At 33.3% G+C, this 14,908-nt stretch overlaps 1 protein-coding gene across 1 annotated transcript in view; it reads right to left on the reverse strand.

Moving 5' to 3' along the window:
- Positions 1-260: 260 nt before the first annotated feature.
- Positions 261-14,908, reverse strand: part of LOC116769893 (cell adhesion molecule DSCAML1) — a 36,053-nt gene continuing 21,405 nt past the window's right edge. Inside the window, exons 3-7 of the mRNA XM_032661085.2 lie at positions 14,237-14,348; positions 7,154-7,344; positions 6,772-6,901; positions 6,382-6,522; positions 261-4,162 (exon numbers count right to left, since the gene is read on the reverse strand). Of these exons, the coding sequence (XP_032516976.2) occupies positions 4,005-4,162; positions 6,382-6,522; positions 6,772-6,901; positions 7,154-7,344; positions 14,237-14,348 (732 nt within the window). The 3' untranslated portion in view covers positions 261-4,004. The remainder of the gene's footprint in view (positions 4,163-6,381; positions 6,523-6,771; positions 6,902-7,153; positions 7,345-14,236; positions 14,349-14,908) is intronic.

Genomic DNA, 14,908 nt, shown 5'->3' on the forward strand with positions numbered 1-14,908 from the left:
TTTCCTTCAATACAAATCGTACGACGATCTATAAAACAAATAATTTTGTTAAAGTTATTACTAACGCCTTGACATTGTTTATGTCACATCTACCCTCTAAAGTGAAATACATATGAAACAACTATACATATGAAACAACTACCCTTTATAATGGTTTGTTAAATGTCGTTGCGCCGACATGTACTATATCGAATAATATCTTTGTCCTAAAAGTAAGTTTTAGTTAGGTTTTTGTGTTAATTGTGAAATAAAACAACATATTTGTGTAAAATGTATTTTAATGGGAATGATATCCAACAACACAACAACAGGTTATAACTATTGTAATACGAACACATTGCTAAATAAAAATCAGCAAAATAGTTATTACGATCAACTTTCCAATGAGAAATACAGTTATTTTGACCGAAATGAACAAAATCGTAAATATCCAAAATAACTTTTGTGTCCAAACTATTTTGCGGATCAAACACGAATTAATATTGCACAGATTTTGTAAAAACAGATCGTTTGTTTTTTTTGGTGAAATTTATAAACCTCTTTAATAAATAAAACAAAAATTCCTTACCTCAAACTATTAAAATTAAATTTCTTTAAAATAAAATATATAAAGTATGATTGCCACCTTCAAGTTGAGGTTATGTAACTTTATGTACTTTTTATTATTTTTTAACATTTAAAGCGTATCAATATCAACAGTTGCTTTTTGCTGTCAAAAAAAAAAAATCCTATGCGTACTAACGTAACGTTATATAGTAACCCACGAGCTGCGGTTGACGTACATTGACGTACGTATTAAAAAATAAAACAATCAAACTCCCCCCGAACCAACTTAAAACTATTCTTAGAATTACTTAAATAGAAAAATATCGCTAATCAATAGAATGTATCGGTAACATACTTAGTACTAAAAGAGATACATTGGCAAAATAATTACCATCTCGCTGCCATATACCATGGACGTGCTCGTTAAAGGCGTTCTTAATCTAGAAACTTATTACTTTAATATAAAGTAAATCTGAAGAAATTTTGGTGACGAACTAGCTGCTTCTTACGCAAAACAACATCAAAAGCAACGCTTCGATTGTTTATCATAAAGAATACATTTTGATAAAACGAAATTTATTTAAAAAGTGATATATTCTTAATTTCGTAAAAAAAAAAATCTTACAAATATCATTTACTTATTTATCAGCGACACATGCACTAGTAACACACATACTAGAGACAGCATAACGTGATTCTTCACACACAGACATTGAACACAAATTATTTTTTATTTATAATTACCCCAAGGAAGATTCTAATAGGAACGTAATTATTCGGATGGTAATATAAGTTGCAGGTGATATGGTCAGTTTATAAAGAAATCTCAACACATATAATACAAAAAGCATGTGAGCAACTAGGCATAATTTGTAATACGGAGTGCTGGTAGGAAGCATAATTCTGTGTTCATACAAGCGAGGCACATGCCAGATTACATGCATCAGATATACCTATAATCGTGCCGTTACCAGTAGTTTACACCGACAAAATAAAGACGGACACTTTCATGTTTTTTACTTATAAACCTTTCTATGTACGTCTTACATGTGAATAAGGATTGAAATCTGTCTGTTTAGTTTGTCGATGCTTACTCGTGGTAAGACGGCGTGGTCATTAGGACGTGTTCAACATGCGATTCAGTCCTTTACTTGGATTCATGCTGTCATTAATAAAAAAAAACAATTAATAATAATAACAAACCCGCAGTTAAAGTTAGTTACAACGTGATGAATAATAGGATATGTTAATTGTTGCTATCAAAAATATATGAAAATATTTTGGAAATCATAAGCCGCACTGCAATACATCCATCAAATTCATTTTACCCCAGTCTTGATTCTCGCCGTCCCGTCTCGTAAGGAAGTTACCCTACGCGTACCTAGTGTACCCTCTAATCTAATACAACCTATTCTCGTCCCAAACTTAACACGTCTTTACACATGTATCAATATTTAATATTAAAGCGGTTACAAACTGCGTTCAGCGACGATATACACGTGTACTTCACATTTTAAGGCAGTTGATTGCTTCGCGACTCCAGACGGAATACATACATATATATTTATAAATTCTCTTCAACCAACGTTTGTACGTAATATAAATTGTAATAAAATATATCTCTACCAATTTTATAAGCGAATATATTTCATTGTATGCGGTCAGTAAAGTTGGATAATCAGAAGGTTTTGAACGAAATGTTCAAAAGTTTAACGTTAGAGCAGCAGATATATATACGAGACATAATTGACGCAGCAGCAGACGCCCGACGGAAGTGTATATTAAGATTAACATAGAACAATAGTTAGGCATAGTACGAGAGCGTGAGAGGACAAGTCGAGAGGACGAAGGTAGTGGTCACACAGAGGCAATGAGCTTAGGAAGAGCAGGACACGTACAGTTAGATTACCCAATGAGAACCATATAAACATTATAGACGTCTTCTTTTAAAAGTTCTTAGAATACAAACTAAACTATCTCCTGGACACTTCAACTGTAGAACCGGTAAACGTAATGGAAAAACTTCTCATTTTTATTTACTGATATATACTTAGTAGTTCCCGTTGCGGTAATATTTAAAAATTTTAAGTATTCAGTATTTGTTAATATTTTCTAAGGCGTACCTGATATGCATACACGACGTATAAAAAAATAAAGCACTCTCAAATTTATAACATTTTTATATTAATTCTGTTTAATATATGACAGGCGATTTATATTGCTCTTTCATGACTCGTGAGCTCCAGGTACATCGGATGTTACTACCGAATAAACGTATTAAAACCTTCGTGTATGTGTTCACGTTTCCCGGAAAGCTGTACATATTAATTACACGCTCATGATGGAGCAACATAAATATTTAAGTCATAACATACACACTTTAACCCCATTGCCTTCTGGTCACTAAATTTAAAAACTATATCTATACACTACCATATTGTCATCTGGTAATTGCGATTGCTTACGTAAGCTGTGCTTCTCAGCTAGCACACACGGCTGACGGACGCTAGCGCCTATATACTATCTATGTGTGTGTGTATATTAAAGTCGATCTCCTAAACACTAAAAGTTACAAGATGTCTACAAAACAGTCTCAATCAAACTAAATTTAAGCTTACCTCGTAGAACATTAATATATTTTTTTTACATAAATAGCGTGAAATTAAATATATAAATAGTGTCGAAGAAAAATAATCACAGTATTAAATCACATTACGAAATAAAATAAAAGAATGTCTCGTTTAATGTTAGCCTTAAGCATAATATGAGATCCTTTTCATAGAAAAATATTATAAATATACAATGTTGCAAAAATAAATAACTAAGTCACTATTTATTACAGCTAGCAACTTTAACAATTTATTACTAACGGTAAGCAAATATTATTCAAAATTACATAAATACTAGTGTTGCCATTGTTAACATAAATGTAGCCAGTATAATATATTAAATACAGCACTACACTACCTTTTTGTAAACATTTTTATAAATATAAAAAAGCACATATTTTGAAAAATAACCGTGTAACTTACCGTGCGAGAACTATAAAACCTTATTTTTACTTAATGGCAACCCTAATACCTTTAACGCTTAAAATTTTATTGATCTCTCTCAATAGTTAGAGCTATCTAAAAATATTTTTATTTTTCAAAATTTTGACATTAATTAATTATATTCGAAATTTTGAAAAATATGTCACAATTTGTTCAATTCAATGAATCGAAAACTTTAGAATATTCTATCACTGTGATTCATCATTACAAAATATTGATAACGTACGTTGATATGTCCTTTGCACTAACAGACTTGATACCATACGATTGTGTGGTCACTTCACGTTGCACGCCGACGCGACGTCTACTTATAATATTCCCTGCACCCATATCAATCTCTTAGGATCATGACAATAGATTTGAATCAGTGATGTAGAATATTCTAAGGTTTAGTATAGACGAAAATCAGACACGCCTAGGCTTCCCCGGGCCCGGACACTCCGTCGACTTGATAATGGAAGCTGCGTAAGGTTCCCGGGATCGTACAGGGTCCGATTCCATAAAACCGGGATTCAAAATGATATTAGGTACCAACTCTATGACGTCTTGGTCTTCATTGTAATCTACTTCCACATAACGTCCAGGGTAAAGTAGATTTGATGCGGGGGTAAGATTGAGTAAATCGTGACAGAAATGCAACATGTCAGTATGAACAATACGTACCATCACCGTGTGTATGTTTATTTGTTTGTTAGTGTGCAGCCCCGCCGTCCGAGCGTGCGTTCCAAGCGAGTGCGATAGAAGGGAAAGAAGAAAAATACAAATGAATAAAAATGGAACAAACGCAGTACAACTTACGCCGGACATGCGGTCACGTCCAAACATCAGTAGAAACTCACTCTCGCAAAATCGAATCGATGCCACCGTTCATAGCACTGGCGGAGTGAATTTCCGTCGCCTGTGTCGTACGGCGAATTCGTGACATTTAATTTCTTAATATCCAAATCTTTTAGAAACGCAACGGTCTAAGATGTCTAGATGCCATAGTTACTGTTAATGGAATATGGCAGAAACGGGCAGAGGCGTGTATCACATGCAAGAATGTGGTAAAATAATGTTCAGACAATATTCCAAAGAGCAACATCGTAGGTCACTTCTAAACACTAACATTTGTAACTACATGAAGCCGCTAACGGACGTTTCATATCAAACCGTGGCAAGCGCGATATTTAATACTTTTATCAGTATTTTATTAACTCAGTACATTGACTATGCTCGTTCGATATCAATATCAGAGATCACGTTATTCTGTCTCATCTGCATGTTCGTGTTACTTCTATGAGCTACTAATGTGAATTGCTAATTATCTTAATGTTAGTCGACATCGCTATAAGACACTTATCTACTCATCAGAGATTCTTTGGCTTATTTAATTAGTTATAATTTGTGCTGAAAAAGCTACAGTTGTGGTCCGACAATAAATGTGGTCCTATGTTCATAAGATTGAAGTGATTCAAGAATTATTGTTGTGTGAAGGCGTTGAGTATTATATCTACATATAACAGCGCAGCATCGCTTAATGCAATATAGCTTTGAATGTATAAGAAAAATATATTAAAACTAATCTATTTTAACACGAACAGCCTAATTATTTGGAATGTTTCAAGGAAAGTTTGTATAGAAAATAGAAATCATATAAAATAAAGGCAAGAAACAGTCGCATACGAAACTCGAATGTTGTTTTCTTTAAAATTAAATATAATTTTAAAGAACCATATATATATATATATTAGCCTCACTTTTTAAATTTCAAATCTAAATTACCCCTAATGATATTGTATTTTCGTTTATTGCTTATTATAATCACGAGCCCAGCTAACCTCGAGTACACTAGCGTCTAGACTGCTACTTAGTAATCAGCCTAAAAGATTAAAGCCTACTTCATCAAATCCAGATATTTTAATTGACTTTGAATAGTGTTGGTCCATAAGCGCTACTACATGTAAAAAAGAATGATTTTATACTAAGAGTTAGGTAAGAATGGTATCATTTTCGTTAAATAGTATTTTAATATAGCAAATATTATTAAATTTTAATATCAAGTAAATATGTTATATATATATTTTTTTGTTTTTAATTCTTTTTTTTTTTATATAAAGCTATCCGAATATTAAAAAATCGACGAGATTTATTGTAAATTACGAAATTGGCACTTTAGATTATAATAACAGCGCGTGCATTTAGGAAATGTCGAAAAAAAAGAATAAGTATTCTTACTTTAGAAAAAATATCTTATACTAGTAAGGCTCTCTAGCTGTTTCAGGCATTATTATGACTAATATTATATGTCTTTACTAGGTTATGTCATAATCATTATTGGCTTTTTATTTATATATAAGGAATATACGATCACAAGTATTGTGCATTGTTTTGTTGTTAGCTAACGTTTTTCACCCACTTCCCTCGTAGTGCTAGATGTTTAATTGTATGTACTATCACTTCCATTCAAGTTGGGGATGACATCTTTATACCCCAGAGATACTTGACTTCTAGTTTTTTTTAGCCGAACCGAATTTTGTAGATAGCTATATAAAACATATCTATTCTAGTTTGAAAAGTCTAAACCTCTGACAGAGGAAAATATTTCAGTAAGACAACTGCAATTTGTTTACCTCAGTCCTTGAATGAGCTTAAAGACATTTTTAACTCGTTACTTCTGCGTTACAAAAAGTTCAGTATCTACTATTAAGGCAAGATTGAAGTCGATCTGCATTACTCTAGCGAATCTGCGATATAGTTATCTTATGAGCGGTGCGGTCCGAGGTCTAGAGCTGCGGCTCACCTGAGCGGCGCCACTCACGGCACAGAACCGCACAGGTACCGGCCGCCAGCACAAACAGCGTGCCCATCACCACACACACCGCCGCCACCCACGTACGGGTGTCGAATGTCTCCGCGCCCTCCAGGAAGTGTTTATATAGCTCTGGAAATGGTGGGGGTAAATTGGATTTGAAGTAACAAAATTCTTTTTTCGAAATTACAATTTAATGACGTCACGTTAATGTGACAGATTCTAACGGTTAACTGTCAGAATCAATGGAAACCTTAGGAATGACTAATGAGCTTATAGTTTTGCTAAGGCATGTTAAGTCGATATAGTTGTTCTGATTAGCTTCGAGAGACTTAAGTATAGAATGAAATCATTTTGTGCTGTAGCTGTTGTTATACTGACCAGCTTCCTGATCGCTGTACAGCGTTGTGGCCAGAACCTCGACTGGAGGTCCGGGGCCTAGCACGTTGTTGGCCCACACCCTGAACCAGTAGGAAGCGTTCGGGTCGAGGTGGTAGACATCGATTTGTCGCTGAAAATTGTGAAATATATTTGACTTAAATCAATTGTATATCAAAAAACGGTTGTAAATTTTCTAATTCTAAATTTTCTAATATATAAACGAATTTATTAATAAAAACCGCACAGTCCAATGATAGACCTTCTCTTTTGTTTCGGTCGGTTAAAAAGTGTCTAATCTTCTCTAGTTGGTATCCACGTTACAGGGCATTTGTTTCGTAATTTGTTTGTGTTTAAGGACTTCGTAGAAGAAACAAATGAGTACCGAGTTAGGGCTGATGTGGTTGGGGCTGATAGGGCGCCAGGGCTCCAGCGAGTCGTTGACGGGTGCTGCGGAGCGGTACTGAGCGGTGAAGTCGACTATGGGGTGCCCTCCGTCTCCCGCCACGTTCCACAATATAATGGCCAGGATGGTGGATGCGTGCACCGTCACGTTTACCAACGGAGGAGGTTCCGCTGTCGATATCAATGTATTACTATTTAATGTGAAAAGATGAAGTATACTAAAAAGGATAATAATTAAGGTAGTGTCGTACAAAAAGAGCAAAACCAGTCGGAAACGTGTCACGTCTTACTAATTACTTACGTTTTATTGTACACTGAACGAAAAAAAATCCATCGATAGCACATGTTTATTACGAGGGCGGGTTTATCGTTGAGAAGCAATTTCTTCAGGCAATCAATCAGATATAACGGAACAAGTGAAGACGGAGCGAGGGTTCGAAATAAACCCGATACGTAGGTAGAAGTAAAATTGAAAATATACTGAAAATACAGATGGAGATGACGAAGTGATGGTGGACTAGCCTGTAGAGGAATCTGGTGAAAAAATATATTTTATAAACTGTAAGATCGTTCCAACCTAACAGCGGACAGAGTGAAAGAATCTGTTTAAAAATACAATAAGCGAGACGAAACAATTGCAGTTTTGACAACAAATATAAGCCACGGATGATCTCAAACTTGTCTCTTAGTACAGAAGAAGGCAAATAATAAGTAGGTTTTTATGAAAAACTGAGAATATATTTTTACTTGCGGAGGAGTTAAATGATGCTGACATGCAAAGTATTTATGGAGTGAAGTAGAGGCGAGAACAGAGAATTTTATATATACATTTTTATGTTGGGGCTTAACTTTTTTGTGTAAAAATAATGGTATAACATTCTGGTATGCTTAGTTATACATTGTATGTACATTGAAATGTTCAGAACGAAATGATTTTGATCTGTCCCTTTTTGGTCCTGAAAATGGATTTCTGTTATCCGTTATTATACGTTTTTCTCCAATCAAAGAAAGAACTTGAAAAAACTAGAGTAAAAACAGTGCGACCACGTAATAAGTTTTCAGAGGCTGGTGCGGTGACGCGTGAAAACAAAAATATAAGAATAATATAAAGAAAAACTTAACCTTTACATTCATATATACTTTTAATAATAAAATACATTTATATTTTAATATATATATTTAAATTCAGTTGCTTAAATTAATTCACATAATTTTATATTGTTTCAAAATTGATTTTATAAATCTAATTTAAATTTAAATTTAAGTGTTTTAAGGAAGGAATTTGTATAATAATTATATTTTTAATAGGCTTCAGATATAATGTCGGATATATAATATTGCGTGGGAAATAGTTTTAAAAGGAACTCTATACTGAAAGTACAGCAGTAAGCCATGTTAGTATCAATAAAGGTAAGTAGCGTACAGTCAATACGTTGTTGCGTCAGTCTTGTAAAGGCTCTATTGATCTCTAAATAGCTCGTGAATTACACTACAACGAATATGCGTAATAGTTTATATGTATCAGTGATTGTTATTGTTACAAGTGGCGCTATCTGTGCCGTACTAATTATATGTTATTATCCTTAGAATTATTTTGTTAACTGATTATAATTACTGAACCATTGTCATTTTGTAATGGCAACATTTAAGTAACAACTTGTATTTGAAAACTATACTGGCATCAGCCGTTTTGTTGGTCATAACCGGAAGTAACGCTGAACATTAAAAATCAAGACTGAAACTGTACCTTGAAAATTACTTTAATCAAATAAATAACTGTTAGAATTGAATCATGGTCCAGTTTTTGAGTGAGATACAACCATTTATTATCACAGACTCATTTACAATAATAGAGGAATAGCGTTACCAAGTTATCGCAAAAACTAAACTACTTATGAGTAGTAGTGGTAACGTCGCCTTGATCGAGAACGACTCATTATTCAGTTCAGATAAGCAGTGAGCCCGTCCCCAAGGTTGTTTAGAGCATCATTTGCACAGATAGAACTGAAGTATATTTGTTATCAATAAAATTGATTGAGATCTCAACATTCGTGTTAATACACTTACATATGTATATCAGATATATTTTATGCCGAGTGTATTGGAATTATTATTTTTTTTAAATCACGACATCGAAGACGATATTTATTTAACTATGAACATTTATTAAATCGACTTAGCTATTGTCTAACAGAGATTTGCATGAAAAATTCTTCACAAGACAGAAATCGTGAAGCAGACGTAATTTTTTCTAGCTGTTTATTATTATTTCAAGTTATTTGTTACTTATTAAGAAATTAGGATCAATTGTATTCTATTGAGGCTGATTGACGACTCGATTGTTGCCGAGGGATGAATATTGAAGGTAAGTTTTATTAGGAGGGAACCGGATATGATCGGAATATGTCTGTGTGTCGCCAGTACACACATGTATGTGTGGGTAACAGGTTGTGTCAGACGTGGTGAGATTTAAAGTTATATATATTATTCGTCACCTAATGAACTTTAAGACAATTCCATTATGAATTTGGCATTAGTTCTTACAGACTTAATGAAGCACATAAAAGAAGCTACTTCGTCTTATAAACTCCTCAAACTCAAAGCTAATTCAGAATCACATTTATAATTCAATGTATCTCATTGATTCTCCTTTTGAGTTTTGCCGGATAGAATCTTGGCTGTTTTTTTTCTTAAGACAGCTCAAATGACAGTTGACGACTCTTCCTGAACTAGTTTGAAATTCATGACATTTCTGAAGTCAGCAACGGAAGCCTACTTACATTAACCCAGGTCAAGTCGCTAAGTCGAACCAATCACAAATAGGTCAGACATAAAACAGCATTTTTTTCGGAATAACGTTTATATTTCTATTCTATTTCTTTGGATTTGTATGAATAGATTAAATTTAATTACTCTACAATACACAGAATTCACGTTTCTATGATACACAATTATTGCACTGCTATTGAATATGTCTTTATTATCACCAATTTAGCACTCGGTTCCATCCGATACGTGGAAAATGAGCGAGATCGCGTTAAAGCTTGCTGATGTAGGAATACAAAACCTGAGGTATGAAATTCCCAACCGTAACTTATTGCTAACGAATTAGGTAGCATGAACAGTATTAAATTTGTAATTCGTAGAAATTAGGAAATATTGGGCTGAAAAACATAATTGTCTGACACATAGTAACTGCCTTTTTAAAAGTTGGTTAAAAAGCTGAGTCTTGAAAAATTAAATAGTTCGTTTTTTATTTTAAAAAGTATTTTAATTTCTAAGGATACGTAAGTGGTTTTTGGATCGTACGTAGGTAAGTAAGTACGAGCTTACGAAGTATAAAGAAATAAGGAATTAAAGATCACCTTCTTAATCTTTAATTTATAATTGTCAAATAGATAACAAGTAAAAGATAAAATATTCCATATAAAATTTAATTTATCCTCCTATTAGAATTATAGAGCAATTTATTAATATATAAATCATTAATAAAAACACATGTATATAACAAGAACTTGAACTATTGAGTGTAAATGTAAATGTTACATGGTCAAGCGAAGTGAGCCGCTGGAGTAGATGAGCTCCTTCACAACTTCACACCTCCCCCTCAACCAAATGTAATACGACATGCGATAGGTGGACCAAAAATTTGGGCGAAATACAAGGAGAGTGTAAGACTAATAATAATTGAATTAGTATCCTAAATATAATACGTAGCATTGCAAGCTTGAATATCTTTGAGTGATCTCCTAGCTTCTCACCCAGCTCACAACTAACTCACTCGAGGGTTGGTTAAGATATCATTCAGCAGGTGAAAAAAAATACCTTCTATATAAATATATAAGTATAGTAATTATTTACTATCTTTTTGATTTATGTAACTCAAGAAATGCAAAGAATGAGATCTAAGATTTTCGTGAGTATTCATTTAAATGAAACTAACCGTGATCACGGTTGCTGCAAAGTAACCGAAACGTCGGGATTATGTAGTTTTTAAATAATAAAATCCGCGTAGTAAATCCGAATAACACTAGTTTCATTGAAATGCAAAGAAAATAAAACAATAATAATAGAAATAAAAGATATCTTCTTTATGCTATTATAAAAGACAGTTGATTATAAATTTCAGAGCAACATGTCCTTTGTTGTCTGAGGACGCGGTCGATGCTAATGTTTATTTTGAACTCTTAAAGTTCGGCTTCGCTGTTTGAGCTAATTGTATTGAATGAGCACATTTCACTGAAGCGCACTCATCCTGAGATATTCGATCATTTTATAGTTTTTTAATACATACTATATACTATACAATGTCTATCTCACTGTGTCCGTAATTCTTTAACCAAATACTTTTATAAAACCTTAGCGAGATTGTTTTTTTCGTTTACGATCTTAGGTTTGGTGATTAAAAAAAAAAACATTTTTCAAATATCTATTGTAAGTAATGTTAAATTTGACTACATATAACTTCGTAAAAGCTTTTCCGGTCTGATACCCATATTTTTTGCCATTTATTAAAGATCGACAATACTTAAATAATTATGACTTAAAAAAATTATATTGTTACCATGGAGATCAAAGAAATCTTGCTCGATAAAGATCGACTAATGTATACATATACATACTTTTGTATTTATAAATATTGTATGCGTGTTACGTACGCGCTACATATTACAAAAAAATGAACATCGCCGGGGCAACATCGTTGTATGGGTAAAATGTCATATAACGAGTGACGCCGCTGACTCCGCGGAACGTACACCAAGCCGTGTGAACCAGAAGATTCCTGATACCACACAAGCAATGGAATGGGATTGCTGTCCTAACATCGGGGCAATCATGTAGTTTTAGGTAGAGGTTATAAGTTTTAATATGTATTTTTATTATAATATACATATAAGTAAGTTTCGTAGTTTCCCTGGAACCTCCGGTTGCCACCTTATATAATTTGCGCACAAGTGTATATAAAGAACAGCATATTATTAGGCAATAGTTTATTTAAATGACGATATTTTTTTTCTGTTTTTTAATGATAAAAAAATCTTGTATTCATTCCGAATATAAGGCTGACCTTTGATAGACTGTATTCTATGACATACAAATATGTTATGTTACTCTGCTCACAGGAGTATTTAGATATAAATTGACACCTGATTTAAAAAAATATATATTAATTCGACAAAATACTATTATGTATATTACTATTCCAATCATTTTTCTTAATTGACAACTAAAATAAACCTCTTAACATCTAATTAAAAGCTGTACGCGTGTATTTATCGGCGATGCAAATAAATACAGCTAAACATAAGAACCGTCTAATGACTAATAAAACATTGCGACCGATCGGTTTTTATGGGTTAAGTTAATGTTATATTTGTATAAGCTTCAACAAGTTACGTAACTCAACTGCCACATTACTTGAACCTTGAAGTGTGCCGGCAAATGACTCGTCCATACTTGCTGTGCCAAAACAATATCTGTACTTCATTCGTAGGCAGTAAATAATATACGAGAGACGTACCGTGTTACGTGGACGTAATATAAATAAGATAACTATGAACTATCGACATTTCATCACGATTATTCGATTATTTCAAGTTCAATAGTTAAATGGCATTGTTTGACATTTACTGTAGATACGAAGAGAGGGACATAGACAAAAATACGTGTGTGTGCGTGTGTATGTAATCTTCCTTACTTTAGCTGCAATGCATTTTATCAAAGAAATATCTTTATATATTTCATTTCCATATAAACATGAACTCTTATTTATGTGTTGGAACAGTATTTTATCTTAATCATTATATTCTAGATTAATATCGGCAAACTATACGATAAAATACGTAGATATTTTTAAAGAAAAGCTGACTTAAAGTCTGAAATGATAAATAATAGTCAGGAGATAGCAAACTGAAAGTGGTTAATTTAAATGTAGCGTAGAATGTGGTTTATATTCAAAGCGCTTCATAGTTCCAGCTCGTGGACGGTGGAAGGCAAGCTATTCAATGATGAGATTCTGTTTCCCATCAGCGGTTTGTGTCACACCGGGTGATATACAGCGGCTGTCATTACGGGACCTTGACTGAGGTAGTCAATCAGTCTACTAACCTGAATTTTATACATACATATATTACGTGAAAATAGATTTATTTTACATGGCATAGACTTTCAATTCATGTACACGAGGTAAAAATGAATGCATTACCGCGACTAGACTAGGGCAGCGGATGTTGAATAACAACAGTACTCCATTAAAGACTAAAAGGAAAAATTATATTTTAATATGTCAATATTCCTTACTTCTGCATAAAAATTATATGTTAATATTTATATTATTATATAATTGGTATATAAAGGGAGATAGCGTAAATTTTTTTTTCATCAGAAGCGCGGGAAAGCCTATCAAGAGATCCAATAAATATACATAGGGATCATATTTTAATATTGAAATCGAGCGAAATGTAGACTGCGGGCAACTTATTCATGAAAAGGCTTCATTCATCACTTGACGTTACGTTTTTTTTTTTTTATAAAACGCCGTATGTATGTTCGATACTGAATGATTTATACTCCCGTAGATTGGAATTCACATTGACATTACAAGTTGATAGACGTATGTACATTAAGTTTTTACCTTATATAAAACTATAGTTATTTTATAAAACACGGCGAAATCGAGTAGAAGTGCAGGTCTTCGTTAAAATACTGTTAAGGGCTAGAGACTTTAATTACAACTTCAATAGCTTAACTTTCAGAAAATCCTAAACTTTTTATTTACCAAATAATAAATAAGGAGAAGAGAGGAATGCAAAGCTGTAATGGATTAAAATGTTGGGAATATTCATTACAATACAATGCCTTCCTTGTATGTTTTCACAAATAATGATAATTATGATAAATTAATGTCTTGGTTCTTATCTTATAAGTTTTAATTGTTAGCGGTAGACAGACTGACATCCGTATATGTATATATATATAGTAAAAAAATATTAAAAATATTGTAAATTAAAGTAAGTATTATATATTATATATAAGTTTCTGTCATGTTCTGTGTCCTACTTACTTCTCACTGTGAAGTTGACCCTGTCTGAGTACGCTGTCTCGTTCTCCACACCACACTCGTATAGACCCTCATCTTCCACCGCCACCTGCTTCAGGAACAGGCTGCCGTCCTTCTGAAACATCCAAACATACAAACATGTGTCAGAAAGAAAATCTTCGAAAATTACAAAAACTTCATAGTTTTAAACCAAGCTATAATCCGTAATCTTTCACAATAAAACCTTATTCCAATTTTTTTACGCCAAAAGAAATACTGTCCATAACTATCTGTTTCCAGTAGTCATATAATGATATTCAGTGTAAGTATACTTTTAACGAAATCTCGATGAAAGTTTTGACACATGTGATAGCGGACAGATGCAGAAGATATGGACTAAGTTATGTGGCTGGAAACCTGAACCACTTTACATATAGAACATAAATACGTATCAACAGTTCTCATATAATTAGGTAGGGAGAGGAGCTTGGACAGTGGAGGTGAGCGTTTAACGCGCGTTAGATAGGGGCCCCTTAAACCTACACCTGGGTCGCAAGTCCCAGGCACTGTTGAAGCTCCACTCCCTGCAAAGCAATGGACCCGGCACCCGCACGGTGAATCCATTGAATGCTAAGAGGTTTCGTCTCTGTTTAAAGTATTAGTTCAACTTTAACTTGAAAATCACTTTATTGCGTA

This window comes from Danaus plexippus (genome assembly GCF_018135715.1).
Source record: "Danaus plexippus chromosome 13 unlocalized genomic scaffold, MEX_DaPlex mxdp_15, whole genome shotgun sequence".
NCBI classification, from domain to species: Eukaryota; Metazoa; Arthropoda; class Insecta; order Lepidoptera; family Nymphalidae; genus Danaus; species Danaus plexippus.